The 27,020-nt window shown below is 40.6% G+C and overlaps 3 protein-coding genes across 9 annotated transcripts in view; 2 read left to right on the forward strand and 1 right to left on the reverse strand.

Annotated features, from left to right (window-relative positions):
* Positions 1–997: 997 nt before the first annotated feature.
* On the forward strand, positions 998–7,450 carry slc25a20 (solute carrier family 25 member 20). Its single transcript, XM_021570329.2, has 9 exons — positions 998–1,332; positions 3,650–3,742; positions 3,858–3,985; positions 4,109–4,199; positions 4,432–4,549; positions 5,212–5,284; positions 5,463–5,572; positions 6,329–6,453; positions 6,739–7,450. Exons 1-9 carry the CDS (start codon positions 1,231–1,233, stop codon positions 6,799–6,801), a joined length of 903 nt encoding a protein of 300 aa, XP_021426004.1. The 5' UTR covers positions 998–1,230; the 3' UTR covers positions 6,802–7,450.
* A 728-nt stretch (positions 7,451–8,178) lies between these two features.
* prkar2ab (protein kinase, cAMP-dependent, regulatory, type II, alpha, B) lies at positions 8,179–19,719 on the forward strand. Its single transcript, XM_021570324.2, has 10 exons — positions 8,179–8,439; positions 9,579–9,620; positions 9,769–9,908; positions 11,255–11,361; positions 12,847–13,000; positions 13,093–13,194; positions 13,398–13,472; positions 13,574–13,639; positions 13,905–14,043; positions 17,829–19,719. Exons 1-10 carry the CDS (start codon positions 8,199–8,201, stop codon positions 17,951–17,953), a joined length of 1,191 nt encoding a protein of 396 aa, XP_021425999.2. The 5' UTR covers positions 8,179–8,198; the 3' UTR covers positions 17,954–19,719.
* The window catches only part of LOC110494951 (msx2-interacting protein), a 31,475-nt gene continuing 23,278 nt past the window's right edge, over positions 18,824–27,020 (reverse strand). For 4 of the 7 annotated variants that reach the window (XM_036948166.1, XM_036948167.1, XM_036948168.1 and 1 more), the window contains 2 exons: positions 22,024–22,185; positions 19,843–20,035 (listed from right to left, as the gene is read on the reverse strand). In XM_036948166.1, coding sequence (XP_036804061.1) covers positions 19,904–20,035; positions 22,024–22,185 — 294 coding nt within the window. In that variant the 3' untranslated portion in view covers positions 19,843–19,903. Of the gene's footprint in view, positions 20,036–22,023; positions 22,186–27,020 lie in introns of all 7 variants that reach the window. The other 3 variants (XM_036948169.1, XM_036948165.1, XM_036948164.1) reach the window with 2 other exon arrangements.

Consider the following 27,020-nt stretch of genomic DNA (forward strand, 5'->3'; position numbering starts at 1 on the left):
CTAATTGCATGGAACTCCCTTTTGTCTCATATCGCTCAAATAAACAGAAAACCTGGTAACAAAAAACAGATAAAGCAACACCTCTCGGCACAACGCCTCTCCCCTATTTGACCTAGATAGTTTGTGTATGCATTGATATGTAGGCTACGTGTGCCTTTAAATTGTTTTATGTAGTTCTGTCCTTGAGCTGTTCTTGTCAATTGATCTGTATTACGTCATTCTGTATTATGTTTCATGTTTTGTTTGGACCCCAGGAAAAGTAGCTGCTGCTTTTGCAACAGCTAATGTGGATCTTAATATAATGCCAAATACCTAGGTGTGAGAATTGTGCAGAAGGGCATGAGACAAAGGCATGTGTAACATTGGGGAAAGTAGTGGTATGGGTTAATTGTAGTGGTGCCCATGGGGCTGGGGATCAGTAATGTCCCGTGTGAGAGAGGCAGGTTGAGGTTTCCAGGTTAGAGTAGTGCAGAAGTTGTCATACGCGAGGCAGTGAAGAAAGTAGAGGATGATGGGTCAAGGGGGAGGGATCCTGAGAGGAGTGGTGTGAGTAGTAGATCTGTACCAGTACAGAGGGATAAACCAACAAGTGATATATGTTTCAGTAAGATTGGATTTTTGGCATTTATAGCAATGGTTATCAACTGTACTGCAGGGATGGAACGTAAGTCATGGAAAATAGAGATTTTGGTGGCAGCTGCAGAGAGGTATTTGGGTGTGCGAGATTTGACGTGAGAAGAGTTACATGGTGTGTTAAGTGGTGGTGTCCCATCCATTCAGGCTGTTGGCCTGGGCTAAATAGATTTAAATAGTGGAGTATGGTATTTATTTATTTTTGGTGAGTTTAGTGTTAGATGGTAGGGTATTTATTTATTTAAAGCAAAGTATTAGGGAGTTATACCCCAGTCTAGTAGGTGGCGGTAATGCAACATTTATTGGATGCCAACCACCGTTAAACCTCATCAAAGAAGAAGGTCGGACACTAAATGAAGAGGAACCAAAGCAATTGTGTAACAGACAATTCGGTCCGGGCATATATCTGGGTGAAAGGTCCACATTGGATGACACGACGGTGGCTGTCAAGAAATATACCTTTCATTTGAACCGATAGTGGTGACACAGGGTTAACCTGTTAGGTAGATAGTTATTTTCCCAACTTGTTACGGATCGTAACAACGCAACATTTTGCGTTTTTCTTTTCTCGTTAGCTGTCTTTTCTTGAACAGAACCATGTCTAAACAGCAGGCGATAAGTCCAGGGAAGAACTTCTTTGCTGGGGGCTTTGGGGGTGTCTGCTTGGTCTTCGCTGGACATCCACTTGATACCATAAAAGTAATTATTTATTTCTCAAAATAGCTCATTCCTCATCTAGCTAGCTGTTAATAATATCTTGCCTCATGAGCCTAACTTTAATTGCGTTTTGCTGCACGTAGAATTCAGCAAAGTAATCACTTAACATGTATCTTTACAGATTTCTGGTTGGTTATTGGATGTGAGTGTCGTGGCTCTTTACATTTGATAGAACTGACATTTTCAAGGGACTGTCAGTTAACCCAATGAGCGAGGTCGAGTGTAACATTAGACCTTTGACCTATGTCAATTTCTGTCATATCGCACAACATTAACCGTATGACAGTGACTGACCTGTCAGTATAGATGTATTATCGCATGAGCCACTTATAGGAAGTAAGAAATACACATTGTAAAAGGTTTATTTATTTTCAGTAATTATTTTTTATCCTGTGTGCTTGGTATGTGCTTAATATGCATTTTAAATGTGTAAACCAACTCCCATATATGCTTGTACAATTTGAAAAGGTTAATTAAACAAAACATTCCAGGGTTTTTATTTTTGCTATTTTCTACATTTTAGAATTATAGTGAAGGCATCAAAACTATGAAATAACACGTATGGAATCGTGTAGTAACCAAAAAAGTGCTAAACAAATTCAAATATATTTTAGATTCTTCAAAGTAGCCACCCTTTGTCTTGATGACAGCTTTGCACACTCTTGCCATTTTCTCAACTAGCTTCATGAGGGTTGAGGTCATGTGATCTGATGCAGCACTCCATCACTTTTCTTGGTCAAATAGCCCTTACACAGCCTGGAGGTGTGTTTTGGGTCATTGTCCTGTTGGAAAAACAAATGATAGTCCCACTAAGCGCAAACCAGATGGAATGGCATATCGTACCATCATACCACCTCCTCCGTGCTTCACGGTGGGAACCACACATGCGGAGATCACAGATGACAGCTTTGCACACACTTGGCATTCTTTTAACCAGCTTCATGAGGTAGTCACCTGTAATGCATTTCAATTAACAGGTGTGCCTTGTTAAAAGTTAATTTGTGGAATTTCTTTCCATAATGCATTTGAGCCAATCAGTTGTGTTGTGACAAGATAGAGGTGGTAAACAGAAGATAGCCCTATTTGGTAAAAGACCAAGTCCATATTATGGCAAGAACAGCTCAAATAATCAAAGAGAAATAACAGTCCATCATTACTTTAAGACGTGAAGGTCAGTCAATCCAGAACATTTCAAGCGCTATGGTGAAACTGGCTCTCATGAGGACCGGCACACGACAGAAAGACCCAGAGTTACCTCTGCTGCAGAGGATACGTTCATTAGATTTAAATGCACCTCAGATTGTAGCAACACAATAAATGCTTCACAGAGTTCAATTAACAGACGCATCTCAACATCAACTTTTCAGAGGAGACTGTGTGAATCAAGCCTTCATGATCGAATTGCTGCAAAGAAACCACTACTAAAGGACACCAAAAAGAAAGAGACACGCTTGGGCCAAGAAACACGAGCAATGAACATTAGACCTGTGGAACTCTGTCCTTTGGTCTGATGAGTCCAAATTTGAGATTTTTGGTTCCAACCACCGTGTCTTTGTGAGACGCAGAGTAGGTGAACGGATTATCTATGTGTGGTTCCCACCGTGAAGCATGGAAGAGGGGGTGTGATGGTGTGGGGGTGTTTTTCTGGTGACACTGTCTGTGATTTATTCGGAATTCAAGCCACACTTAACCAGCATGGCTACCACAGCAATCTGCAGCGATACGCCATCCCATCTGGTTTGGTCTTATTGGGACTATCATTTGTTTTTCAACAGGACAATGACCCAACACACTTCCAGGCTGTGTAAGGGCTATTTGACCAAGAAGGAGAGTGATGGAGTGCTGCATCAGATGTCCTGGCCTCCACAATCACCCGACTTCAACCAAATTGAGATGGTTTGGGATGAGTTGGACCGCAGAGTGAATGAAAAGCAGCCAACAAGTGCTCAGCATATGTGGGAACTCCTTGAAGACTGTTGGAAAAGCATTCTTCATGAAGCTGGTTGAGAGAATGCCAAGAGTGTGCAAAGGGTGGCTACTTTGAAGAATCTAAAATATATTTTGATTTGTTTAACACTTTTGTTGTTACTATATGATTCTTTGTGTCATATCATAGTTTTGATGTCTTCACTATTATTCTACAATGTAGAAAATAGTCAAAAGAGAGAAAAACACTTGAATGAGTAGGTGTGTCCAAACTTTTGACTGGTACTTATATAAATATATACATCAATCTATACATAAGTAATGTCATGTGTGTAGGCCAATAGGGTGAGTCTGTTCATATCCTCTCTCTTAGGTGCGCATTCAGACCATGCCTGTGCCCGGCCCTGGCGAGAGCCCCCTGTATAGAGGCACTTTTGATTGTTTCAAACAGACCCTTGCCAAAGAGGTGGGTGATAGTAGGTGTATGTCTTTTTGGTTTTCCATTCAATGTATTTCTTTGTTCACCACACTTTGCTCTCTCTTTTATTCATTCCTTCTCTCTGTCATGTTCTCTACAACAGGGGTTCAAAGGCCTGTACAAAGGCATGGCAGCCCCTATCATTGGAGTCACACCCATGTTCGCTGTCTGCTTCTTCGGCTTTGGCCTGGGCAAGAAACTACAACAGAAAACCCCTGACGATGTCCTTACGTAGGTGATTGTTCCATAGTAGAGTGTCTTCCCCATTTTTTTTTTTTGTATGGTGAAATTGTGTGCGGGCGGATGTATGCTTGTGTGTGTGTGTTGTGCATTACCATCCGCTGTCCCGCTCAGGTATCCACAGCTGTTTGCTGCCGGCATGCTGTCAGGCGTGTTCACCACAGCCATCATGGCCCCTGGAGAACGTATCAAGTGTCTCCTACAGGTGAGCGACGCACTTACAGAACTGAACGTAGGTTAACAAGGATTAGGTTAACTGGGTTTTGGATAACAGGCTGAGGTCAAAGGAGATGCGTTTCAGTGAACCGCACTCACGTGATAAGGAGCCTTGCCATAGACCGGAAGACTTACGTTCCCTGGGCTAACACAGTCTTGTGGCATGAAGAAGACCCAGGGTTCCAACCTAGTTGGTTACATTACATGTTATGTGTGTACAGATCCAGGCGGCCAAAGGGGAGGTGAAGTATGCTGGGCCCATGGACTGTGTGAAGCAGCTGTACAAAGAGAGTGGGATCAGGGGAATCTACAGAGGCACTGCTCTCACCCTCATGAGAGGTACTTCCTGACTGAATATTCACTGAGTGTACAAACATTAGGAACACTTTCCTAATATTGAGTTGCACCCCCCTTTTTGCCCTCAGAACAGCCTCAATTAGTCGGGGCACGGACTCTACAAGATGCCGAAAGCGTTCCACAGGGATGCTGGCCCGTGTGGACTCCAATGCTTCCCACAGTTGTGTCGAGTTTGCTTGATGTCCTTTTGATGGTGGACCATTCTTGACACACAGGAAACTGTTGAGCGTGAACCCAGCAACGTTGCAGTTCTTGACACACTCAAACCAGTGCGCCTGACACCTACTACCATACCCCGTTCAAAGGCACTTAAATATTTTGTCTTGTCCGTTTACCCTCTGAATGGCACACATACACAATCCATGTCTCAATTGAACTCTTTAAAATCCTTCTTTAACCAGTTTCCTCCCCTTCATCTACACTGATTGTAGTGGATTTAACAAGTGACATCAGTAAGGGATCATAACTTTCACCTGGTCAGTCTGTCATGTTCCTAATGTTTTGTACACTCAGTGTAAGTCTTATACCCGTGTCTCTGATATCTAACTCTTTATCTAGATACTTGTGTTCAGTAGTGATTGTATAATTAAGACACAACTGAGTTTTTGCCAGTAATTCTGACAGTTTCTTACTTTGTTTCTCAGACGTGCCAGCCAGTGGGATGTATTTCATGACCTATGAGTGGTTGAAGCGCCTCCTCACACCAGAGGGCAAGAGGTGAATGTGTGTTTACTGTGTGTGTATGCAATTGAAACCCTAAGCACGTGTGTCTTTGTCCCCACAAAATATATTTTACAGCTGTTTATCTGTGTTATTGTTTGTGTGCTGTGTAATGTCTTTATGTCATGGCATGTGTGTATTGTTTGTAATGAATTGGTGATTGGTTGTTCCACAGCCCCAATGAGCTGAGTGTTCCTAGTGTTCTATTCGCTGGAGGGATGGCAGGAATCTTTAACTGGGCCGTGGCCATTCCCCCTGATGTACTCAAGTCTCGCTTCCAGACAGGTGTGTCTTTGGCGTTTCTGACTAAGCCCCATTTTTGGTGTAAATACTGTGTAATATGTATTTCTTACCAGGTTGGGGTCAATTCAGTCAATTCCGGAAGTAAACTGAAATTACAATTCCATTTTTACATTTTCCTCATAGAAAATCATTGTGGAAAAATTGAAGCAGAATTAGAAATTCAATTTACTTCCTGAATTGAAATCGAAATAACCTCAACCCTGATGTCTTGTGTTGTCTTTTTTCTAACTGTAGTATACAGTATATAGCTTACCAACCGTACTGTCTGTTTGGTTTAGAGTAGCAGAGTGACTAAAGACGTTGGCGTTTTTCAGTTCGGCTGGCGCCTAGCCCAAACCCGGCTAGCCTGACCGAACGAGTGCGCTCGCATACTCCCTTAAAAGACCTTCGCTTGAAAAACGAGGGAAAAAAGCGGCAATATTACTGTTTGTCCATTTTGAAACGCCGTAGACGGTATACACTTCCTCAAAATAGTCCGAATGAATCTAAGATAAGTCAAGAAATCTGGTGTGGATTTTGGGCTCTGAACTTCGACTTGCCTCCAGAAAACAAATTGTGTGACCGGACAGCCGAACAAACAAAAAAACTCACCGAAGTTCAAAGTGAACAAAAACTTCACAAAATGTCATAATTCTGTATATGTACACACTCTTCAGAACTGTTTTGGGTTGGGAAGCCTTAAGTGTACTGTGTAAAACACCATAGTATGACTGGAGCCCTCTCTCTCTCTCCTCCCAGCCCCTGAAGGGAAGTACCCTAATGGTTTCCGGGATGTTCTACGAGAGCTACTGAGGGAGGAGGGCGTGGCCTCTCTGTACAAAGGCTTCACCGCTGTCATGCTCAGAGCTTTCCCTGCCAATGCAGTGAGTACACACGCTCTACTCACATACAGCACATACAGTCTGTTTAACTCATCACACTCACCGGCCAGTCAGAGATGGTACTCACACATGCTACGTCCACCATACTCACTGATCTCCTATTACCACTTAATCCCAGCATATCATATCATAAACAGTATGGTTTAGTGCACAAAACTTTGAAATCACCTGCATTCTACAGTCATAATACACTCACCCCTTGCCTGTAGAAATGTTACACTTTTCATGAAGTCAGTTAATGACCACATTGATCTATTCTCCCCTTAGGCTTGTTTCCTTGGGTTTGAAATGGCCATGAAGTTCCTGAACTGGGCAGCACCCGGTCTGTGATCCCTGTCCAAGCCCCAGGCGTAGACGTCAGAGACAGAACTCACTAACACAGTGGAGACCGACAGTACTCACATACATACACTTACGCAGAGGTACACATTGAACGTCTGACTGGCATACGGACTGAGAAAGACGCACACATTGTAGAGGTGGACAGAGGGGGGGAACGCACACATTGTTCTCACTCCTTGGTGTTTTACTTGCATTTGTTTAGTTTTTTGTGTGTTTTTAATTAGAACATTTGTGAATTGAACATGTGCCTTTACTTACTCAGTGAGTCTGCATATCAGGGAATAGGTACATTTTCACAGGGTGCGTATAATGTGTGTTAGTATGCCGTGTGTGTGCGTGTGTCTCTCTGTTGTGTGTCTCTGCGTGTGTGTTTAAACACAAAACATATGGCTTTTAAAACATACCAGTACATTAAAACATCCCTGAATAGTCTCATTCCAAACTGTGATCCAGTAACCAAATCACTGAGTTGGAAATTGATAGTAGATTTATTAATGAATTAATGAATAATACTTTTCTCCAAGGTTGTTGCAGATGTAACTTATGCCACAACATGGAGAACCATCATTGGGCCATTGTCTCATGTTTGTATGTGTCATTATGTATGTAAATAAATAAATAAATACAATGAAATCATGATCTACTTCTAATTTCCAATTAGAACATCTTATTACACGTGTATAACTATATATTTACTGAGCACCTCGGGTCAAGGTCTGATACACAATAGGCCTAGACAGGCATGAATGACATTTTGATCTGAAAAGTTGTGACATAGCCTAGTACGCCCGGTCAATACTTTCCGATACGCTGCTTCTAGTCTAAATGCGGAAACCCGTAGACCCGTCAATTAACCAGTAGACGCGGACTGGGAGTGGATTAAAATGGGCAGAACCGCGCTGTGCGCATTTCGCAAAATATGCATAATGTCAGACCATAACTAATATTCGAAAGGCTACATTGCAAGGAGGTCGGTAAATTGTAACCAATTTAATCTGTTTTGATAGCTGCCATTGGTAGTTTTAGTAAATGTATTTATGTTTGCCTATACTTTGATATTTGCCGTGGCCGCTGATCATTGATCTAGCTCTTTATTCTCACATAGCCTTGGCAACATTGGATATCAGGGAATGCATTTTATATTGGACCGACACTGAAGGTTATATTCAAATTCTATTGTATTTGCACTACTTATGCTATTTAGCATACTTTATGACTAGGCCTGGGCTAAGTTTGACAAATCCCTGGTCTTGGAAATTATTGATTATTATAGTTATGTGATAGTTTTTTTGTTTTTTTTGCCTATTGTTATGGATTAGGCAGATTGTTTTACTCAAATTTGTATTTTTAACTTGTCAAAGATCATTATAGGCTACCATAGTTCTATGATGAGCATCGAGATACCTGTTGGTTTGAAGGACATGCTGCAAGGATACACTGTGGAGGTACTACGGCAGAGACCGACAGATTTGGTTGAATTCGCAATCCAATATTTCACGCGTCTTCAAGAGTGCCGAAAACACGACCAACATGCTAAAGACAGCCCGGTCAATTCTGCTCGAAAGGGGGTGGCTTTTGATAGTAATTCGTTTGAATCAGATGAAGATGAGGACTCTGATGACTATAGTGAGTGACATTTTGCATCTCTATTTTACAATCTTCATGATTTGATTCTTAAATATATTTCAATAATTTCCCATGTTCTTTATTTCTGTTATAACTTTTTACTCGCTCCCACTTGCGCACGTAATAGGCTACATAAATAAGCGCACAGAATGCATAATGAATCATTATCTCATGATATTAGTCTCTATTCGATAATACTATGAAGTCCTTTTTTAATAAATCTGCATGCCAGTTGAATGGGTTCTCATTGTAACGTGAGGGCCCCTGTAGTCATATGATTTTCTCTTCCATTGCCAGAGGTTATCAGATGATAGGATGCTACTGGGGTATTAGCCTACTGAATAGCTATTTGTCCTGATTTATTTCATTATTCAGTAGCCTATTTAAAGCAACATGAGATAATGAACGTTTGTTTGAGGGTGTCTCAACCTCTTTTCATAAATCAGCTGCTGTACTCTGACAAAAATGGTTAAGGGAGAAAATAAGAGAATGTATCAGGCATGGTAGTAGTACCATCCCCTACCCTACACATTTACTGTTGGATGTATCTATGTAACTATATTTAGACAGAATTGAGTGTAAGCTTGGCCTCCCGAGTGGCGCAGCTGTCTAAGCACTGCATTGCGGTGCTTTAGGCTTCACTACAGACCTGGGTTTGATCCCAGACTGCGTCACAGCCGACCTGGAAACCCAGGAGGCGCCGCACAATTGGCCCAGTGTCGTCCGGGTTAGGGGAGGGTTTGGGCGGCATTTCCTTGTCTCATCGCGCTCTAGTGACTCCTTGTGGTGGACTGGGTGCCTGCAAGCTGACTTCCGGTCGCCAGCTGGATGGTGTTTCCTCCAACACATTGGTGCGGCTGGCTTCCAGGTTAAGCGAGCAGTGTGTCAAAAAGCAGTGCGGCTTGGCAGGTTCGTGTTTCGGAGGACGCATGGCTCTTGACCTTCGGCTCTCCCGAGTTCATAAGGGAGTTGCAGCGATGGGACAAGACTGTAACTACCAATTGGATATCACAAAAAAGGGGTACAAAATAATTGGGTGTAAGCTAAAGTGTGTCAAATGATTCATAAGAACAACTAATATTGATGTTCAGTGGAACCAACTTAATTTCTAGCACTGAAACATCTCTCTCTTTCTCTAGTGCCACCTCCCACCCCAAATAAATACAGTCGCAGAGTATCTGGTGAGCCTCATCATTGGGTTTTGCATCCATTATATACAGTGTATGAAGAATCTTATTTCTGTCTCTCACTTGTGTGTTACAGTCACAACATTCCCTTTGGGAGTATTTGTTTGTCCCCAGTGTGTGTCATAGTGTTTTTCCCTTCCAGTGTGTGCGGAGGCCTACAACCCAGACGATGATGAGGATGATGACTTTGAGCCAAGGGTGGTACACCCCAAATCAGATGAGCAGCGTCGCAGACTCCAGGACGCCTGCCGAGATATATTACTGTTTAAAACCCTCGACCAGGTAAAGTATTGTATTCAAGCCTCTGTCTTCAGGTATTGAGAGTTACTTCTAAGTTTAGAGGAAATACAGTTAATCTTCCTGTTCGAGTTATTTTATCTTATGTTCGGTTATGAATTAAACAAACACCCTCTTAATAGTCATCCTAACACATTGGAGTTTGTATTGATTTATACTGAACAAAGATAGAAACGTAACATGTAAAGTGTTGCTCCCATGTTTCATGAGCTGAAATAAAAGATCCCAAACCTTTTCCATTTGCACAAAAAAGCTTATTTCTCTCAAATTCTATGCACACATTTGTTGACATCCCTGTTAGTGAGCAATTCTCCTTTGCTAAGATAATCCATCCACCTGACAGGTGTGGCATATCAAGAAGCTGATTAAACAGCATAATCATTACACAGGTGCACCTTCAAATCAAATTGTGTTTGTCACACGAGCCGAATAGAACCTTACATTGAAATGCTTACTTACAAGCCCCTAACAAGCAATGCCGTTTTAAGAGATAAGAACAGCAAATAATTAAAGAGCAGCAGTAAATAACAATAGCGGGGCTATATACAGGGGGTATCAGTACAGAGTCCATGTGCAGGGGCACCGGTGTCGAGGTAATTGAGGTAATATGTACATGTAGGTAGAGTTATTAAAATGACTATGCATAGATAATAAAAGAGAGTAGCAGCAGCGTAGAAAAGGGGGCAGGAGGCAATGCAAATAGTCTGGGTAGTCATTTGATTAGATGTTCAGGAGTCTTATGGCTTGGGGGTAGAAGCTGTTTAGAAGCCTCTTGGACCTAGACTTGGCGCTCCGGGTGCTGGGGACAATAAAAAGCCACTCGAAAATGTGCAGTTTTGTCACACAACACAATTCCACAGATGTCTCAAGATTTGAGGGAGTGTGCAATTGGCATGCTGACAGCAGGAATGTCCACCAGAGCTGTTGCCAGAGAATTTAATGTTAATTTCTCTGCCTTGCTCCCCAGTGGGTGGGCCTGGCTCCCAAGTGGGTGAGCCTATACCCTCCCAGGCCCACATACTGTATGGCTGCGCCTAATGAAATCATCTCAATTGACTGATTTCCTGATATGAACTATAACTCAGTAGAATCGTTGAATTTTTTTTTGTTCAGCAGTATAATTGTGTGATGCTTGTTGCTGGGTGACCCAGTTTTTTTCTCTCTCTCTCTCTCTCTCTCTCTCTCTCTCTCTCTCTCTCTCTCTCTCTCTCTCTCTCTCTCTCTCTCTCTCTCTCTCTCTCACACATACACACACACACACACACACACACACACACACACACACACACACACACACACACTAATGTATGAGTGTTGTTTCTCTCTTTCAGGAGCAGTTCTCAGAGGTGCTGGATGGCATGTTTGAGGTGTTGGTCAAACCACAGGAGCACATTATAGACCAGGGGGATGACGGAGACAACTTCTATGTCATAGAGAGGTGTGTGTGTGTTGAATCTATCTTTTTTTCTGTGTGAGAGGCATTAGGCCTAATTATTTGAATCAGTGGAGGCTCCTCGGAGGAGGAAGGGGAGGACCATCCTCAGTGAATTTCAGAAAGAAAACAAATGGTGAAACAAAAAAAGCAATCATTTTTTAAAATCACGTCACCAAATAACTGATTAAAACTCTGTTGAAGGTCTACAGTAGCCTCAAAAGCACACTCTGGGGTAGCACCACGGTGTAGCCGGAGGTAAGCTATTTTCTGTCCTCCTCTGGGTACATTGACTCCATCGAGTCAGAGGATCAGAGAATGAATCTAGTACTGAAAGCATAAGCTCCAGCTAGCTAGCACTGCAATGCTAGATTACTATATTACTAGATTTATTCTCTGATCCTCTGATTGGATGGAGTCAATGTACCCAGAGAAGGACAGAAAATAGCTTACCTCCGGCTACACCATGGTGCTACCCTAGAGTGTGCTTTTGAGGCTACTGTAGACCTTCATTGCCAAACAGTGTGGTGTGTTGAGTAGTTGACTCAAAGAGAGAGAACGACAATAGTTGAGCAGTTTTGACAAATTAATTTCTTCAACAATTAAGAAGAAGCAGCAGAGAGAGAGAGCTAGCTATATTTCGTTGTAATGGTTTTCTTCTTAGTTTACCTTTTACCTACTTAACTAATGCAGCTAATTTAGCCTACTCACAACCTGACTCAAACAGAGATGAACGCTATTTATGTTAGCTAGCTGACTAAGGCTATCCAACATTGCAACTCTTTCAAGACAAGATAAGCTTTCGGTTTTACAAAATGTATTGCCACTGCCTGTGTAACTGCTAAACTGCTTGCTGTGCACTGTATTGCGTGATTGTATGCATTAATTGGCTTGTGGGTTTACAAACGCAGTAGCTCTAGTTTGTTGACTATAACGTTGATATGGTGACAACAATGTAGGCTGTGTAGCGGTTAGTGGTTATGGTATGAAAGTTTGGCTTCGAGAGGTTTTTGTTGCAAAATGTTTCTTAAACAGAAGTAAAGAGAACGAAGCGGGGAGGGACCTACCTGAATTTGTAAAATAGAAACTCTCATTTTGGACTAATGCTTACACCCCAGATCATCAGCTAAATACAGGCAAGAGTATGCAAGGCGGTATTGAATGTGTCACTGTCTGTCACCTTGATTACTACAATTTGTCTCTTGACCTGTACAACTATGTTATAAACTTTCATTTGCATGCTAGGTTTTAGCAACCTGGTGATGGGTATATGACAAATGCGAGTATCGTGTAGTAGCCGAAACCCATCGATTTTACATTGAGCTGTGTGAAGGGAATATCAGTCATCCAATATGCATGCTGTAATAGAAATAAGGCCATGCTCATAAAATAAATATGTCCTCCCTAATCTTCAACAGCACTGACCAACACTAATGTGAATGTGATGTCCTCTGATTGCTCTGATGTCTTGTGTACCTCTGTGTGTTGTAGGGGCGTGTATGATATTATTGTGCTGATTGACGGAGTTGGGAAATGTGTGGGGAAGTATGACAACAAGGGAAGTTTTGGGGAGCTGGCGCTCATGTACAACACCCCACGTGCTGCCACCATCATGGCCAACCAGGAGGGGGCACTGTGGGGACTGGTGAGTCACAGTAAGAGACCGAACAATCCTACTTTATACATGTGTGGGGTTTTTTCAGTGAAAGATGAGTAACCGGTATGTGTACGTTTTAGGATCGGGCCACATTTCATAGACTCATAGTGAAAAACAATGCCAAGAAGAGGAAGATGTACGAAGCCTTCATTGAGTGTGTACCCCTTCTAAAGTCTCTCGAGGTCTGTTTCATTTGACCACAGCATCTTAAAGTGCTTCACAATAAAAGTGTACTGTGCAGTTTGTTTCAAAGGACACCATAAGATAATGAATCAAATTGCACACACAGAATCCATTGTAAACTATCTTTCCTCTCAGAATGCATGTAAAGATCAATGTATACTTTTATCACACCATCGTCTGTCCTCATCTTGCTCTTCCTCAGCTCTCTGAGAGGATGAAGATTGTTGATGTCGTGGGAATGAGAGTGTTCAGTGATGGGGAGTGCATCTTAACACAGGTATTGTCGACTTTTACAGTAATTTTTTTTATATTTGATAACAATTCTTCTTTACTTCGTACTGTATCACTGCCGATTCCACTGCATTTCTGCACTCTTAGGGGGATAAGGCAGATTGCTTCTATATTGTGGAGTCTGGGGAGGTGAAGATCATGATAATAAGCAAAGTAGGTGTACATGTTTTTCCCCCTTCCCCAGGAAGTGTGTTAGATCTACTGTATAAATAATGAGTTTGCTGTGGGTACCTGCTGCAAGGCACTGTATGTATTGTATGTGTAGCTTCTTTGGAACGTGGTACTTTCCTGCTTTTGCAGCTAGTAAAATAAATGTATCAGGCTGGGTGGTAGATAAGGAACGGATAACTGTAATTGTTAAAGAGTTATGGAGTCGGTTACATCAGTATCATCATCATGTCTACGTCTCCCTACCTAGACTAAGGCAGGGCAGCAGGGTAATGCAGAGGTGGAGATTGCACGCTGCTCTAGGGGCCAATACTTTGGAGAGCTGGCTCTGGTCGCCAACAAACCACGCGCAGCCTCCGTCTACGCCATGGGAGTTACCAAGTGCTTGGGTACGTTGTATGTGCACACATACAAATCATTACTCTTCAGTCGTGAAAAATGATATTCATGGTCATTCTCTCTGTCTGTCTAAAGCAGTCCAAAATGAATAGACCATGGACTGTATTCATGCGTAAATGAAACGGAAATCCCTTTCTATGCACCTTTCTCTCTACAAGTATTCTGACCTTGTTCTTAAGAATGAGAATAGCATGCTATTCACCCCGCTATTCCATCTGGGGTGGAGATCTAAGAAATGAAGGTGTGAAGGAGGTGTGTCTACAGATAGGCCGTATTCTGACCTTGATTTAATTCCCTCATAATTCCACCACCTTTATGTGCAATGTTTCATTGTTTCAATGTTTCAACTGAAGCATATGAATAAGGTTGAGCAATTTACTTATTCTATGCCCTTGGGGGAATCCCCGTTTCCATCTTGGAGGGGGGGTCCAAATGATTAGCCAAGCAAGGGAAGTTTGCAATGTAAGGCCCTCAGCCCTCGTTTGTAGTCGGTTTTGCGACTGTATAATCTCCATAATTCAATTCGTGACGATTGTACATCGGCTAAGAAAAGTCAAGGAAAACTTCAAAACAACATCAATGGAGAAGTCAACATACAAGTGCAAGTAAAAACTAATGCAAATAATTTAGAAATTGAGCTACTAATGCACATGACAGCACAAACAGGTCTCGTAAAAAGTAAATATATTTTTGTTTGGGTATCTTTTGGAAAATGTAGTGATAAAAAAAATGTCCTTCAGAAGTTACAGCTAGGCAGGCAAACGTTAGTTAGCTAATTAATTTGCTAGCTATCATACAGTAGGCGTATATTAATAATTATATTTTTAATATAAGTAGATATGCAATCATAATTGACTGTGGCGGTGGCTGAAAACACAATCATCGCGGGATGAACGAGTGACGAATTTCCGGCCAAGGATGGACCATTAAAAATCATTCCTGCCTCCCTCGCCCCGCAAGTGTATACTCGGTCAAACGTCATCAGAAGTGTTCACTTAATTTGAGGGCTGAGGGGATAGGGTGTGTCTTTTAAGTGTTTGGACCGTAAATTGTTGTGTGCCCCTGGCTATCCGTCAATAAAAAATATAAAAATAATTGTGCGTCTGGTTTGCTTAATATAAGGAATCGGAAATGGTTTCAACTTTTATTTTGATACTTAAGTACATTCGAGCAATTTCATTTACTTTTGATACTTAAGTATATTTAAAACCAACGACTTGTATACGTTTACTCAAGTAGTATTTTTCTGGGTGACTTTTACTTGAGTCATTTTCTATTAAGGTATCTTTACTTTTACTCAAGTATGACAATTGGAGGTGTACCTGTGGACGTATTTCAAGGCCTACCTTCAAACTCATTAACTCTTTGCTTGACATCATGGGTAAATCAAAAGAAATCAGCCAAGACCTCAGAAAACACATTGTACACCTCCATAAGTCTGGTTCATCCTTGGGAGCAATTTCCAAACGCCTGAAGGTACCACGTTCATCTGTACAAACAATAGTATGCAAGTATAAACACCATGGGACCACGCAGCCGTCATACCGCTCAGGAAGGAGACGCGTTTTGTTTCCTAGAGATGAACGCACTTTGGTACGAAAAGTGCAAATCAATCCCAGAACAACAGCAAAGGACCTTGTGAAGATGCTGGAGGAAACAGGTACAAAAGTATCTATATCCACAGTAAAACGAGTCCAAATTGACATAATCTGAAAGGCCGCTCAGCAAGGAAGAAGCCACTGCTCAAAAACCGCCATAAAAAAGCCAGACTACGGTTTGCAACTGCACATGGAGAAATGTCCTCTGGTTTGATGAAACAAAAATAGGCCATAAATTGGCCATAATGACCATCGTTATGTTTAGAGGAAAATGGGGAGGCTTGCAAGCTGAAGGACACCATCCCAACCGTGAAGCACGGGGGTGGCAGCATCATCTTGTGGGGGTGCTTTACTGCAGGAGGGACTAGTGCACTTCACAAAATAGATGGCATCATGAGGTAGGAAAATTATGTGGATATATTGAAGCAATATCTCAAGACATCAGTCAGGAAGTTAAAGCTTGGTCGCAAATGGGTCTTCCAAATGGACAATGACCCCAAGCATACTTCCACAGTTGTGGCAAAATGGCTTAAGGACAACAAAGTCAAGGTATTGGAGTGGCCATCACAAAGCCCTGACCTCACACCTATAGAACATTTGTGGGCAGAACTGAAATGCTTGTGCGAGCAAGGAGGCCTACAAACCTGACTCAGTTACACCAGCTCTGTCAGGAGGAATAGGACAAAATTTACCCAATTTATTGTGGGAAGCTTGTGGAAGGCTACCCGAAACATTTGACCCAAATTAAACAATTTAAAGGCAATCCTACCAAATACTAATTGAGTATATGTAACCTTCTGACCCACTGGGAATGTGATTTACGAAATAAAAGCTGAAATAAATCATTCTCTCTACTATTATTCTGACATTTCACATTCTTAAAATAAAGTGGTAATCCTAACTGACCTAAAACAGGGAATTTTTACTTGGATTAAATGTCAGGATTTGTGAAACTGAGTTTAAATGTATTTGGCTAAAGTGTACGTAGACTTCCGACTTCAACTGTATAGTGTTTCTTTGCCATAGATGAATAGTGAAAACTTTTAATTATATTTGCTGATACCATACAGTCAAATTTTGGCCACTGTAGAGTAGCTATATAAACCATGCCCGCCCCTCCGCAAACATGCCTTCTCTGATGTTGGTTACAAGGCGGAGAATATCATGTTACCATTGGTGTATTAAAATAATCCCGCCTCCTGAATCCAAACTTTTGACATGGGGGAACAGTAACTTTATGATCAAACTTTATCCATGTAGAAGCAACAATCATTTTTCATACTTTCATCTAAATATCATCCAATTTCATAAAAAAACATGATTTTGAGTAGTAGTGGATCATATTAGGCTAACGTATTACAAGCTTTGCATTAATTTGGAACATGTAACCTATTTGAATCATTGTGGAATGCAGACCATACTTAGCAGTTTGAACCTGGAGCCTTGGCGGACACCACAGTTCCATAATTAGTGAGGATTATTAGGGGAGGATTATAGGGCAACTGGTCAAGTTCAGGTCAACCCATTGTACATTTTTCTTACCTTCCGATGTTTCATGGATTGAACGATTTGAATATGGCAACTTCCAGGTTAAATCAAACCACTGTATTTTTGATAAACCAATATATTTTGTGAAAAGGCTCTCTAAAATATATTTTGATTTTTTATAATTCATAAATCCTTTCCTAACCTTAAATAATATACAAGATCAGAGTATTTTTAAATGTATCAATTGGTGCTGAAAAGTAGACAAATATGCGTGTATTTACATTCTGAACTGTTCTTTCCATATATTGTAACGAGTCTGTTGAGAAAATTTGAATTAAGCGTACTAAAAACCCAGCAAGTGAGAGGGTTTTCAGCGGTTTAATTAAATGTATTCAGCGCACGTGAAGGGAACCATGTCTGCAAAGCATTAGGCAGCTATGCATCTGAATACCAACTACTGAGACATGCATAGGAAAGGAATACATTTCCTAAGTCTGAATCGGGCTCATAGCGCCTCAGAGTAGTCTCGGGAGTGCTGATCTAGTCTTTTAAATGATAATGAATAAAAGGGGGGACCAGATCAGCACTCCTACACAAGGACACTATAAATACAGGCACAGTAGATCAATAGCCTTTTAAATAATTTTACTTGACACCCCCTCTTTCTCTCCCTCACCTCTCTTTTGCAGTAATAGACATTCAGGCATTTGAGCGTTTGCTGGGTTCCTGTAAGGAGATTATGAAGAGGAACATTTCCCAATATGAGAACCAGCTGGTAGCTCTGTTTGGTTCTAGTGTAGATTTGAAACATTAATGTATAATTGTCTTTGTAAGAAATGTCACACACGAACACAATCCCACACACGAGTACTCCCTGAACACAAACAGGTGGATACACACTCTTTAGTAGTACTAAATTATACACAAAAACATATTGGGTGACATTTAATTGTAGAATCTACAATTGACATCCATGTTACTACGTGAATGACTGACAATTTTAATATTTAGCTACTAGTACTTTTTTTTTTTTTTACCATCGTGATTAGTATCCATGTTGGTAAATTGTTAATGTATAATTCTAGCCCAATAAAGCTTCCTCAAATGCTGTTTTAAACTGAATTTGACTTAAGGTCAATGACCAATCAATCAAATATTAACATGTACTTTGCTTTAATATGTCAAGACTTGTTTCACCTACAGTGAGACTTCATAAATGTAATCCCTGTTGAAAACCTAAATTGTCATTGCATGAATGGAAGCAGCTAATTTGCAATTTGTTTTTTTTTGCAATGCCATTTTTCATTAAAACAAACCTTGATGTGATGTGGTGCACTGTAGTTTATTGGACTTTAAGTGGTGTGAAAGCCAAGGGTGCGTGTAAGGACTTGGCCTGTGTCACTTATGCAACAATAACCCCTCAGACTGTGTCAGTGATTAAATGCTATTGAACTATAGAACCTTCCATTAATAATGGAATTCATTTCCAAATACTTGACAATGTGAAGGGAAATCCCCTAACCCAACATCCTGTATCAATCAATATGTTACATAAGTAGGCCTTTACTGAACCGTAACAGAATACAGATTATGTTCAAACATTTATTTCAAACAGACAGCATCTCAAAGAGAAACAACAATGACAGACATCCAGATGAAATAAAAGAGCTCATTTAATGTTCAAGTTTTCTGGATTGTTTTTTTATTGGAGTAACAAAATGTGATGTGCCCTCAGCAAACTCCACACGAGAGTTTGCCAACCTGCTGTATTAGAAGCATTTACTCCACGAAATCAAGGGGTTTCATCTGCGTCCTTCCTTACAACCCCAACAATCCCACCTCACCATCTTGTATTTCCACGGTTGGTTGGAAGTCTCTTGGTGTCAAGTCATCTCAAGTTCCATTTAGTCCGTTTTAAATATTTAAAATATTTACAGAGTCCAGTATTCCAAAAACTCTTTAATCCCACTGTTGCTCGTATAATGCTGAAACAGGTGGAAGGGAAGAGCCTCGTCTGGTTTGAGTAGAGAGAAAATGGAACAGTAGAGCTGGTGGAATCAAAGGGGTTTGTTAGGCTGACACTGTCCTCTCTACAAGATCTGAGTCCCAAATGGCACCATATTTCCTTTGTGTACTACTTTTGACCAGGGCCCTAAGTAGTGCACTATATGAGGAGTAGGGAGCCATTTGAGACATGACCCTATTAGGGTGCCCTAATAGTATTTTGAGGTTAATTCTTTCTCCTCTATGGGATAGGCTGAAAAATGACGTTTGTTTAAATACATGTTGAAATGTCTATTTTTGCCATTGTTGTACAATGACCTATGATCCTTTCTTATGAAGAATTGAAAAATGAACCATTAAAAAGATGAAGAAAAAAAAGGCCACACAGTTAGTCACTCATTCTTTTCATCAAAGTATCTCCCTACGTAAAAATAAAACTCCCCAATAAATACAAAGACAGCAGAAAAAAAAAAAGAAAAAAAAAGTCCAATAAGAATGGACACATAGGGCTCTGGTCTGGTCCATCCCTGAGCTCGCTCTTTTGAGAAGGACAAAAATACCAGGAGTGACCAAAAAAAAAAAAGAAAAAAAATAGTTGATATGGAAAAGGTAAAAGTTCCAATAGGACGTTATTCCTACATGTTCCCAGTGTCTCCAGGAGCAAAGATCCTGCCATTCCTCTTGGTTCCTGAGGCTCAATGTTAAGTACGTCCACTGAAGAAAAGAGGTGGTTCCCTTTTCCTGCTGGGGGAGGGGGTCCTTAAACGGAGGTGATGACAATCATGAGGTGAGGGGAGATATTGGAGATCCGGTTGAGGAGGTCAGGGGCTAGCCGGGATAGGTGGCTCTCTGAAAACTCACATGGTGGGAATATCTGCAACACGTAGGCAGGCTGGAGAAGATAGATAGAAATGGATCAGTTGAAAGACTAAACTATCTAAAGACACTTCTAAAACGTAAAACCACACACACACACACACATTGAAGCAAACTTTTAATTTGGCTCTAAATTCCAGCATTTTGGATATGAGATCAAATGTTTTATATTGGCCTTGCATCGCAGTGTTGCCGCATCACTATAGCGTCGGGTTCGATCCCAGGAGTCCCATAGGTCAGCACACAATTGGCTGAGTGTCGATCAGGGTTAGGTTTGGCCGGGGGGGTGGGGGGCTTTACAAAGATCATTGTGCTCTAGTGACTCCTTGTGGCAGGCCGGGTACCTACAGGCTGACTACGTCATCAGTTGAATGGTGTTTCCGCCGACACATTGGTGCGGCTGGTTTCTGGGTTAAGCGAGCAGGTGTTAAGAAGCACAGTTTGGCGGGTCATGCTTCGGAGGACGCATGACTCGACCTTCGCCTCCTGAGTCCGATGAGAAAAATCAGGGTTAAAATTACAAAAAAAAATAAAAAATAAATGTATATTAAGCGAGAGGACAGTAAGTCACCTTTTATTTTAGGGTTTATTTCATACATATCCGTTTTAGCATTTAGAAATGAAAGAGCTTTATGTAATCCACCCATTTGAAGGAGTCACTAATATTTTGGACAAATTCACTTAGTGTATAAAATGTTGTCTAAAGTTTAGTATTTGATCCCATATTCCAAGCACACAATGACTGCTGGATGCATTTGCAGTTTGTTTTGGTTGTTTTTCAGATTGTGTTGTGCTCAATAGAAATGAAAGGTCAATCATGTAGTGTGTCATTTTGGAGTCATTTATTGTAAATAAGAATAGAATACGTTTCTGAACACTTCTACATTAATGTGGATGCTACCATGATTATGGATAATCATGAATAAATCGTGAAAGAAAGTTAGCCATAAATATCGTGCATCTAACTTTCTCACGGAAGCAGCCACATTAATGTAGAAGTGTTAAGAAACATTCTTATTTACTAGTGACTACAAAATGAAAATATTATTTACAATTCATTTCTATTAGGAACAACATAATCTGAAACAACCAAAACAAACTGAAAATGCATCCAACAAGTTTGTAGAGTCACAAGGTTGATGTAGTCATTGCATGCTAGGAATATGGGACCAAATATTAAACTTGACTACAATGCAGACTTTTTAAAATCTCAATATCAACTAATTTCTGGGTAACAATTAACTACCTTACTGTGATTGTTTGTAATTAAAATCGTGAAAAAGACACAAAAATAGCTTCTTAGCAAAGAGCAATTTCTCAAGAATTTGTGTGGGTTGTAGACTCAGTCTCATGCTACCACTAGAGTGAAAGCACCACCAGCATTCAAAAGTGACCAAAACATCAGCCAGGAAGCATAGGAACTGAGAAGTGGTCTGTGGTCACCACCTGCAGAACCACTCCTTTATTGGGGGTGTCTTGCAAATTGCCTATAATTTCCACCTGTTGTCTATTCCATTTGCACAACAGCATGTGAAATTTATTGTCAATCAGTGTTGCTTCCTAAGTGGACAGTTTGATTTCACAGAAGTGTGATTGACTTGGAGTTACATTGTGTTGTTTAAGTGTTCCCTTTACTTTTTTGAGCAGTGTATATAAAACACAGGAAAATATAGGTTGACTGCACTATAAGTGAATTTGTCCAAATACTTATGGCACCTTCAAAATGGGGATAGATACATAAAGTGCATTCATTTCTACACTGTAAAACTGACATACCCTCAAATAAAAAAAAGGTGCCATTCGGTACTGTCGCCTCACAAAACATTTGATCTCAAATCCAAAATGCTGGAGTACAGAGCAAAATTAACAGTTTAAGCTTCACTGTCCAAATAAATACGTAGGGGGGTGTATAACTTCACATTTGATCAAACACAAGGAGTGGCTGATGGTTTGCAAAAACAGACATCGACTGTAGCAAACACCTAAATAGGCAGACAGACCCACCTGATTGGAGCCTGGGTTGGGGACATTGATGATGCCTGCAGCCAGCTTGGCCTGAAGGTAGTTGATGAAAGCGGTTCTTAGGGCCTGGGTCTGGTTCAGGACATCCTCCTGGTCCCGTCCACATGGCAGAGCAAGCAGGAGACAGAACTCACTCTCCCCCTGCAGTAGACAGAACATAAATCAAATTAGAACAAGGACCTGTGATGGAGATGAAAGCTAGAAATTCTTAACCATTACTTTAGTTGCTGAGAGACTAGGTTATAAGTTAAACATTTTCCTCATGTAGGATCCACTCACTTGCTGTTTGCCTCCACTTGATGATCTGGGCCAAAAAGTCCTCATGCAGTCTTAAATTGTATATATATATAATATATATTTTTTTAAATCACTGTATTCCTAGTGAATCACTCTTTGTTTAATGAAAATATCTCCAGAATATATTTTATATCATTAATTTCCCCGAGCTTCTTTTGGCCATTGAAATGCTCAGTAATTGTGTGTGTGTTAGGAAACTAATTTTAAGACATTTACATTTAAGACACAGCCCTGATTGACTGATAGGATGGTCTAGATTCCACCCCCTTACCCAGATGAACAGTTATTGGTCTAGTATAAATCAGATAAGATTGTGACATGACATAGCCAAAATATATCACAATATTTTTCACATTGTTAATGGTATGATGGCATTTTATGGTTAGGAATTTTTATAAAGTTAATAATTTGCTTAATAAGTTGTGCATAACCCTAGGGTAGCAACACAAAGCTTTTTCCATTCGGATTGTTTTATACTGTTACGTGGGGCTTCACAATATGGGCATCAAATCTTGGCCTTAGTTTTAACCAAATATTACAATTGCGATTTGACAAGAGATTTAGATCAAAACACGGGTGAAATGTTGGCATTATGGAAATAGACTGGTCACCAACCTTTGAGTCAAGTTTACTTTCGCAGTCAAAAAGCAAGCTGAGATCTACCGCTCAGATGTGTTTTAACTTAAAAAATGTAAGCCTATACAACATTAACATAATAAAAACTGTTCTGTAGGAATGAGGTTAGGCCTACTGCACTAACACATCACAGCATATTGGCTATGCTTGGCCTGTCAATATTGTTCTTCTCAGACCATATTATATTTCAAAACGTGAGTGGAAGTAGGGAGAAGTGAGTTATGTTTTGTAAGTGTTGAATCACATTTTTAACATGAACTCACTCAAAAACAGCAGCCCTTTGCTTTATTCTTTGACAGCCACTCTCTGGTCATGGTTTTAAAAGTGATGAAATCTCAGTAGGCTAATAAACTTTGTTGTAGAGTCGTGGAAGCTGTAGAGTCGTGGAAGCTGTAGGCATGGTAATTTGAGCTAATCGGATTGGCCAGCACAATTTAGCCACAGCTCTCCGCTGGTCTGCCGGGTAGCCGGAGTTTGTCCGTTCAGACAAAATAAAATGGGAACAATTTGCCTACATGGCTTCTGAATCAAGTGCACCTACTGTCAACAGTGCAAGACAAATATTTGTTTTATATGAGCACAAGGCTTTATCATTGGCTTTTCTACAGACCTGTTTAGTGATCGACTAGGAATGCCTTGAAGATCGACCAGTTCTAATTCTATAGATAGAACGTAATAGTGGGCACTTTGAATACAGTGTTGGTCTGACATGACAATAAATTAGAGAAAAAAAAGCATACATATTTTAATAGGCCTGCCATGTGTGTGCACGTGTATATTTTTTATACACACAGTGCATTCGCAAGGTATTCAGACCCCTTGAATTTTTCCACATTTTGTTACACTACAGTTCTATTCTCAAATTGATTTAAAAATTCTTCCATCAACCTACACACAATATCCCATTACGACAAAGCAAAAACTTTCTGAATTTTTGGCTAATTTATAAAAAATATGTAAATATCACATTTACTTAAGTATTCAGACCCTTCACTCAGTACTTTGTTGAAGCACCTTTGGCAGCGATTCCAGCCTCAAGTCTTCTTGGGTATGATGCTATAAGCTTCAAGTCCGGGCTCTGGCTGGGCCACTCAAGGACATTCAGAGACTTGTCTCTAAGCCACTCCTGAGTTGTCTTGGCTGTGTGCTTAGGGTCGATGTCCTGTTGGAAGGTGAACCTTTGCCCTAGTCTGAGGTCCTGAGTGCTCTGGAGCAGGTTGTCATTAAGGATCGCTCTGTTCATCTTTCCCTTAATCCTGACTAACCTTCCAGTCCCTGCCACTGGAAAACATCCCCACAGCATGATGCTGTCACCACCATGCTTCACCGTAGGGATGGTGAGAGTTCACCGTAGGGATGGTGATATGTTTCCTCCAGACGTGACACTTGCCATTCAGGCCAAAAAGTTCAATCTTGGTTTCATTAGACCAGATAATCTTGTTTCTCATGGTCTGAGAGTCTTTAGATGCCTTTTGGCAAACTCCAAGTGGGCTGTCATGCCTTTTACTGAAGAGTGGCTTCCGTCTGGCCACTCTACCAAGACACATTTCAGTTGAATGCATTCAGTTACACAACTGACTAGGTATCCTCTTCCATAAAGGCCTGATTGGTGGAGTGTTGCAGAGATGGTTGTCCTTCTGGAAGGTTCTCCCATCAACAGAGGAACTCCAGAGCTCTTTCAGAGTGACCACTGGGTCCTTGGTCACCTCCCTTCTCCCCCGATTTCCCAGTTTGGTCGGGCGGCCAGCTCTAGGAAGGGTCTTGGTGGTTCCAAACTTTTTCCATTTAAAAATGATGGAGGCCACTGTGTTCTTGAGGACCTTCAATGCTGCAGAAATGTTTTGGTACCCTTCCCCAGATCTGTGCCTCAACACAATCCTATCTCAGAGCTCTACAGACAATTTCTTTGACCTCATGGCTTGGTTTTTGATCTGAAATGCACTGTCAACTGTGGGATCTTAGACAGACCTTATAGCCTTTCCAAACCTTTCCAAATGATAGCCATTCCAAATCATGTCAAATATATTGAATTTACCACAGGTGGACTCCACTCAAGTTGCATAAACATCTCTAGGATGATCAATGGAAACAGGATGCACCTGAGCTCAATTTTGAGTCTCATAGCAAAAAGGTCTGAATACTTACGTGAATAAGGTATTTTTTTTTACATATAAATTAGCAAAAATGTCACAAAAAAAACTTTCTTCGCTTTGTCATTATGGGGTAGTGTGTGTAGATTGATTTAATCCATTTTAGAACAAGGCTGTAACTTAACAAAATTTGGAAAAAGTCAAGGGGTCTGGGTACTTTCCAAATGCGTTGTACATACTATATATACAAAAGTATGTGGATTTGGCTATGTCAGCCACACCGTTGCTGACAGTTGTATAAAATCAAGGCCACAGCCATAGACAAACATTGGCAGCAGAATGGCCTTGCTGAAAAGCTCAGTGACTTTCAATGTGGCATCCCACAATTGTCCCAGACTATGTTTGGAATATTTATTTCTTGCACAGAATAGGTCAACTTATGTACTATGGTGGATAGTAAATTGACACTGGCTAGTGCTTTTGCCGTTTGTTAGGCCTACTCATCTTGTTGACTGACAAATCAAAGCAGAGCTCACCTTTCAAGCTACTTTTTTTCAATTCATCATTAGTTGCATCATGCAGCCTTACAATGTATTAAAAATCCAAATGTGTAGCCCAACATTTGTAGAACTAAACTTACATTACTAACTCTAAATTAAGCATATAGGAGTACCTATTTATTTATTTTTTGTTAACCGCTCAACACAATAGCCACCGGTGCTTTCCATTTTATTCAGCTTTGTTCGATTGTATTTTTCATTCTATAAAACAAAAACAATAATGCCACGGAATTCTAAGCACATCTTGTCTGCTAAATTAACTGGTGTAGCCCACAGTCATGGCCAGATCAGGACCTAACAGAAGGACAACTCAGAGTATGCTATTATGTTCTTCTGAAATAGACTACCTTTTCTTCATATCATGCTTCTGTAGAACTGTCTAAAATAAATACTGGATTTGGCTATAAGGTGCAGGCTATATTAAATGGATTTATTAAGTCAGGAGATGCCAAATGTGTTTGTTAATTAGACGTCAATAACCGTGAGAACGACAGTTGTTTCCTTGACAATTACCGGCTGAGGAAATTATGTGACGGGCCATAGGCCTTTACACTCGTACCCATCGGCGGGTTGTGTGGGTTGACTGACAGCTGTTCTGAACGTGAGCGCCTCGTGCAACAATTAGTCGCTTCCGCCAGTAAGGCAACTTGGTCACATTTTGGGTTGCCTGAGTGAGAGAAATGCTGTAAATTAAGAGGACTCTACGCAGTTTCAAAAGATGAGACGTTGAGGATTACAATAAATACTGCTTTGTCATAAAAGCAAGCCAAACCCCGCGAGTCCAAATGTGCACTTCACATAAAACTTGTCATATACAGTGTTATCATTTATGATCACTCTGATGTAGTTACAAGATGACATGGCATATATCCTTGGTTGTTCTGAAGAGAATGAGCCTGTTTGTCTATTGTTAAGAAAATTTACTGCGTCACACACACCTGAACGCACTCATGACTTCTTTCTATGCGCACCAAAATGATCTGTTTCACTGAATTGCATTGTAATATCAGATTTTAGAACTTAGCTAGTCATGTTGGCAATAGAACCATCTTTCAAATGTTGACCACCTGACCCATATTGCGCTTTATATTTGACCGGTGTTGTGTGCATGCAGAGTTGTGTTCCAAATAAAACTAAGTGTGCTTGTTTTAGTTACTCAACGGCACAGCTAGAACTAAAAAAAAGCACCTTAAATAGGAACTGTGCACACTTTGGTTAAGTGTGTGGCCACTTGGAGACACCTAATAGTCCTCTCACTTAAAACCTTGTAATCTTTAGTCTTATGTTGCACCTAACTCACAATTTCCAGGAATATTATGTTCCTGAATGTATCCAGAGTTTTTTATTTCTTATCAACAAATGTGGCAAAAGATAGTGAAATACACATAAAATCAAC

This window comes from Oncorhynchus mykiss, chromosome 17 (assembly GCF_013265735.2).
Source record: "Oncorhynchus mykiss isolate Arlee chromosome 17, USDA_OmykA_1.1, whole genome shotgun sequence".
Classification (NCBI taxonomy): domain Eukaryota; kingdom Metazoa; phylum Chordata; class Actinopteri; order Salmoniformes; family Salmonidae; genus Oncorhynchus; species Oncorhynchus mykiss.

Coding starts and splice junctions, on each gene's coding strand:
- prkar2ab (XM_021570324.2), top strand. CDS start 8,199: ATGATGAGCATCGAGATACCTGTTGGTTTGAAGGACATGCTGCAAGGA. Junction 13,195..13,397: donor CCCTTCTAAAGTCTCTCGAG/GTCTGTTTCATT, acceptor GCTCTTCCTCAG/CTCTCTGAGAGGATGAAGAT. Junction 13,640..13,904: donor AGATCATGATAATAAGCAAA/GTAGGTGTACAT, acceptor CTCCCTACCTAG/ACTAAGGCAGGGCAGCAGGG.
- slc25a20 (XM_021570329.2), top strand. CDS start 1,231: ATGTCTAAACAGCAGGCGATAAGTCCAGGGAAGAACTTCTTTGCTGGG. Junction 3,986..4,108: donor ACCCCTGACGATGTCCTTAC/GTAGGTGATTGT, acceptor TGTCCCGCTCAG/GTATCCACAGCTGTTTGCTG. Junction 4,200..4,431: donor GTATCAAGTGTCTCCTACAG/GTGAGCGACGCA, acceptor ATGTGTGTACAG/ATCCAGGCGGCCAAAGGGGA.